Genomic DNA, 5,000 nt, shown 5'->3' with positions numbered 1-5,000 from the left:
TCCACACACACACACACACACACACACTCAAACCTTGCACACACTTTAATAACTCATGCACTTTAAAAGGGAAAATATGGGCTAAAACCTACTGACAGCATGCAACAGAAAATCCCTCAGAAAGAGTGGAAAAGAAACAAGAGTAAGGCTTTATAAAAGCACTTTTAAACTCAAAACACAAATCTAACGGCTGGATCTAACTTGCAATGGCAAGACAGTTAAAAATGACCATAAATTCTGCATGGTGACAATTATTCTTATTTTCTGTCAATAATCAACGTTAATATTTGGTGCAATAATATTAAATCTGAAAATGTAAACGAGATGCACACAGAAACTTAATATTTTGAATCATATTATATTTGTAGTTTTTTTGTTTTTGATTTTAAAGTTTTAGTAATTTTACTGTGCATTTTTTTTATATATATTTGGTTTTTTAACAACTCTGTATTTTTTATTTATTAGATACAGTACATTTAGAGTTATTTTAGTACTTAAGAATGAAAAAATGTAACTTAAACTTGTGCTGTATGTTTGTTAATTCCGTCACTTTGCATAATACAGACATCAACATTAATACTGTGTGTAATAATATTGTTTACTATTTGCACACAAAAGTGTTTTGCGATGTTGTCTTGTATCTAAAAATTGTGGAGATGCAAACAAACGACAAAATGTAAAAAGTGGGGAAAATGTTTTTTTTTTTTTTTAGGTATTTTTAATGTCCATCTAAAACAGCTAAATAACTTACACCTCATTAAATGTTGCATGGTAATCGTCACTCTGCAAAATAATCAACATCATTATTGTGCATCTATCTGATTTTACTAAACAATATCAGACTACACCTACTGCATACATTTTTTTTTGGTTAAATTTCATAATAATTTTTATTTTTTATTATTTATTTTCTAAATGCATATATACATAAATTATTTTTGTATTATAAATTTTTCTTTTCGTTTTAAAGTTGAATTATATTTAAAGAAATTCAAGGATTCTTAAAATCAACAAATGCATGATGTCAATAAATGTTATTGTGGTGAATATGACGTTCATTTTTTTTTTAAAAGCACATTGATTTAATGATTTTTAATAATGCAAAGTCTAATTTATTGACATTTTCCATAATAATCAACATTAACATGTTGTTTCCTCCAAACATTTTCAAACAAGGGTGTTTTGCGATGTCAGAAATGAAGTTTTACATCTAAAAATGTCTAACATTACACGGCCGATCAATAATCCCGCTTGTGTTTTCCTTTCATAAACACGGATGCTTCTGTGATTCCACCGACGAATGCACAACTGCGTCCGAGGAAAACAGGAATGTCATCAGTTGCTAAAAACTCAAACTCACATCTTTTTCAGAGCTGCGTCTGTGTTCTCTGCCCTCAAAAGTGCTCACTCAAAGAGGAAAACTTATGCTTTCAGTGCAACGAAGCACAATCGCCTCCAATATCACGCAGTGATTCTGCCAGCGCGTGCCCGCAAACATATGTCGAGGAGCGAGCGTGGAGGAGACATGTGTCACGAAAGAGGCCTGTCGACGAGATGGAGGACCCGGGTGAGACCACCACTGAGATCCAACGCTTCAACCCGAGCCTCCATCAGCGGCGAGATAAATAATGAGGATCAGCCACTTAATAACCACTATATTTCACAAGTGTCAGGGAGGAAGCGTTCTCTTGAACAAACATTATGGCTGTCTAATTAGTCTGTTCAATCATCTCAACAGTTTTCGCAGCTAAATTGTGCTGAGGTGTGGCCCGGATGTGTTTAATATGTTCTGCACGTCCCTCGAGGAAACAGAAAACTGTTTGAGTTGATGGAGGTCAGATGGAACTAGTAGAAGAATAACATCAAGTCCAGTCATGCATATTAAACAAATTAAGCATGCACCAAATACACATTTTTAATTCTTGCGTCTCATTTCCGTCTATTTCAGAAAACTTTGCCGCAACTTTAGTCTTATATCCATATAGTGCATTTGAACTCAATGTAATTTCTCAAAAAAATTTCTTTAAATTAACTTGTCAATAAAACTTACTACCATGTTGCAGATTAACCTGCACAAAAGCAAGCATGCACAATACACTTTAATCAGTTGTATATTTACAATATATTAAGTTCCCGCTTCCCATTTCTCTCTATTTTGCAGTAACTTTAATTTTATGTCCATATCATGCAATTTAACTCATTTTAAGTGTAATTTATCAACCGAAATTTCTAATATGTCATATATTTATATATATATGTCATATATATTTCAATATATCAGCTTGAAACTATATACTTAAATTCAGCATGGATCAAATACAACATCAGTGTAATACCCCAATAATACACTGTTTTTAATTAATTTACAGTATCATTCATCAAAAATTAGCATTAATTTTACAAAAAAAGCTTTTTTTAAAAATTCTACATGACCTACTTAAATTAAGCATGCATTACTGTAATATCCAAATAATGCATTGTTTAAGCTTATTTAAAGTTTCATATACTAAACAAAATATGCATTAATTTGATCAATGAATTGCATTAATTTTATAGAAATAAAAACTACCCACCATGTTGCAAATTAACGTTATATATATATACACTTGAAGCATAGAATACGTACACTACAATCAGTTCTGCATTTTTGCAGACAAACTTTGTCGCAACTGAAGTCTTACATCTAATATAATGCATTGCTTTTAATTAATTTAAAGAGTCATTTATTCAAAAAAATATGTCTAATATGCTTTATTATTTATTTTAATCCTTTATAAATAAAAACTAGAGAATTAGATATAATTGTTGCTTCAAAGATGAGTTTTAACAGTCTCTGTTTTTAACTTTCTCTGTATTTAATGTTGCAAATTAAAATGCTATTTTAAAATGTATTTCTGCCATGCGATAAAAAAATAAAAAAGGTAATTGAGACTTTTAATTTCAAATGCTTCACCTTTTTCTGAGTTTATAACTCAAAATGCAAACTTTGTCCACACAAGTGCAAGTTTATATCTCAGAATTTTGGTATTTTTATTTATATTTCGCAATTCAGACAGTTTGTCTTTCAGAACTGCACACTAAACTCCAAATTGTGAGAAAGTCTAAATTGCAAGATTTAAACTTTTAAATGCAAGAACAAAAAGTCAGTTTTGTCATTTTTGGAACCAAGTTTGTCACAGTTCTCACAATTCTGACTTTTTTCCTTGTAATTCAGAATTTATTTCTCACAATTCAAGCACAAAAAAGCCAGAATTATTGCCAGCTAAAAAGTTTTTGCATACACATCGTTCTGATCTCTGACGGCAGTATGTTCGGGTCTGTGTGAGAGACTCACGTGCCACAGAGAAGTTGTTTAACGGCGTCTCCAGCTGATCCACGTCCTGCGGTCGCTCCTTATAGCCGATAAACGTACCGTCACTCTTCAGCAAGAAATAGCGCGGCCTCCAAGTCTTTATGTACTCTCCTGTGAGACAGAGAGACAAGGTTTTATTTAATATTAACAGACTGTAAGCAAAAAAAGGTCTTCTTTGTGCAGATTAACCCAAAAATGTGTAGCCACCTAAAATCTACAAAACAGAGCAACTGTTTATGAATGCATACATGAGTCATTTCCAGTCATTTTCAGCCTATAAAGTCTCTAAATGATCTACTTCATTTCAATCTCATCTTACTAAGATATATTATTAGAGAAATAAAGTGACCGCTGATATCAGCATCTGCAACAAATTGCACATTTTGTTCTCTGAATAAACAAAACATGAAAACGTATGCAAACTTTTAAAAATATATATTTGTCCGTCTTTGTTTAGTGTTCCATTAAAAACTCAACTATTTATCTCATAATCTCATTTATCTCATGACTTTGTATGTAAATTTCTACTTTTTATCTCAAAATTGTGATTTTTTTTGTCATAAATTTGCATTTTACCTCAAATTATGATTATCATACTTATAACTTTCTCATAACGTAATTTTTTTCTCATGACATTCTCATAACTTTTATCTCATAATTATGTCTTTTTTATCTCAAATTTGACTTAGGGTCATAATTATGACTTGTATCTCAATATTATCATATTTGATGATACTTGACATCAATTTATAGATAAAGCGATTTGCTTCATGAAACGCGCTATACAAATAATATTATAGCTTTATAACATAATTATGACATTTTTCTCAAAATGATGATCTAGTGTGTCATAATTATTGCTTTCTATCTCATAATTATGACCTTTTATCTCTTAATCAACACTTGGTATTTCTTAATTTCTGCTTTTATTGCAAAATATACCTTTGATGTCAATTTTGACATTTTATCTCAAAATTATCACTTTATATCTCAAAGTTATGACTTTGTGTCATAATTATGACTTTTTTCTCAAAATTCTGAAATAGTGTAATAATAAAGACTTTCTATCTCATAATTCTGACCTTTTATATCATCGATTAAGACTTAGTGTCATAATTTCTGCTTTTATTGAAAAATATCCCTTTGGTGTCATAATTTTGACATTTTATCTCAAAATTATAACTTTTTATCACAGAAGTTATGACTTTGTGTCAAAAATAAGACTCTTCTCAAAATTATTAATTAGTGTGTCATAATAAAGACTATCTATCTCATAATTATGACCTTTTATCTCGTTGATTATGACTTAGTGTGTCATAATTGTAACTTTATCTCAAAATTATTATTTTCTTTATCTCAAACTTGACTTAGGGCCTTAATTATGACTTTTTTATCTAAATATTATTTTAATGTTACTAAAATATTACTTTTTATGTTAATTTCGACTTCTCATAATTTTGACTCATTATCATGATGTTTTATCTCTTAAGACTTAATATGTCATAATTTCCTCTTTTATCTCAAAAATATCACTTTTTATCTCAAAGTTGACTTTGTGTCATGATGACTTTTTCTCAAAATTCATAATTAAGACCTTTATATTATGTATTGACTCAGTATATCATCATTTCTACTTTTTATCTCATAA

General features: G+C 29.9%; 1 protein-coding gene across 1 annotated transcript in view; it reads right to left on the bottom strand.

Moving 5' to 3' along the window:
- Window positions 1–5,000, bottom strand: part of akt1 (v-akt murine thymoma viral oncogene homolog 1) — a 56,085-nt gene that overhangs the window by 20,588 nt on the left and 30,497 nt on the right. Inside the window, exon 3 of the mRNA XM_059519787.1 lies at window positions 3,335–3,463. Within this exon, the coding sequence (XP_059375770.1) occupies window positions 3,335–3,463 (129 nt within the window). The remainder of the gene's footprint in view (window positions 1–3,334; window positions 3,464–5,000) is intronic.

The sequence above is a fragment of the Carassius carassius genome, chromosome 32 (genome assembly GCF_963082965.1).
Source record: "Carassius carassius chromosome 32, fCarCar2.1, whole genome shotgun sequence".
NCBI classification, from domain to species: Eukaryota; Metazoa; Chordata; class Actinopteri; order Cypriniformes; family Cyprinidae; genus Carassius; species Carassius carassius.
Note: the sequence above shows the minus strand (reverse complement) of the source record. Positions and strands in the feature narration are given on the sequence as shown.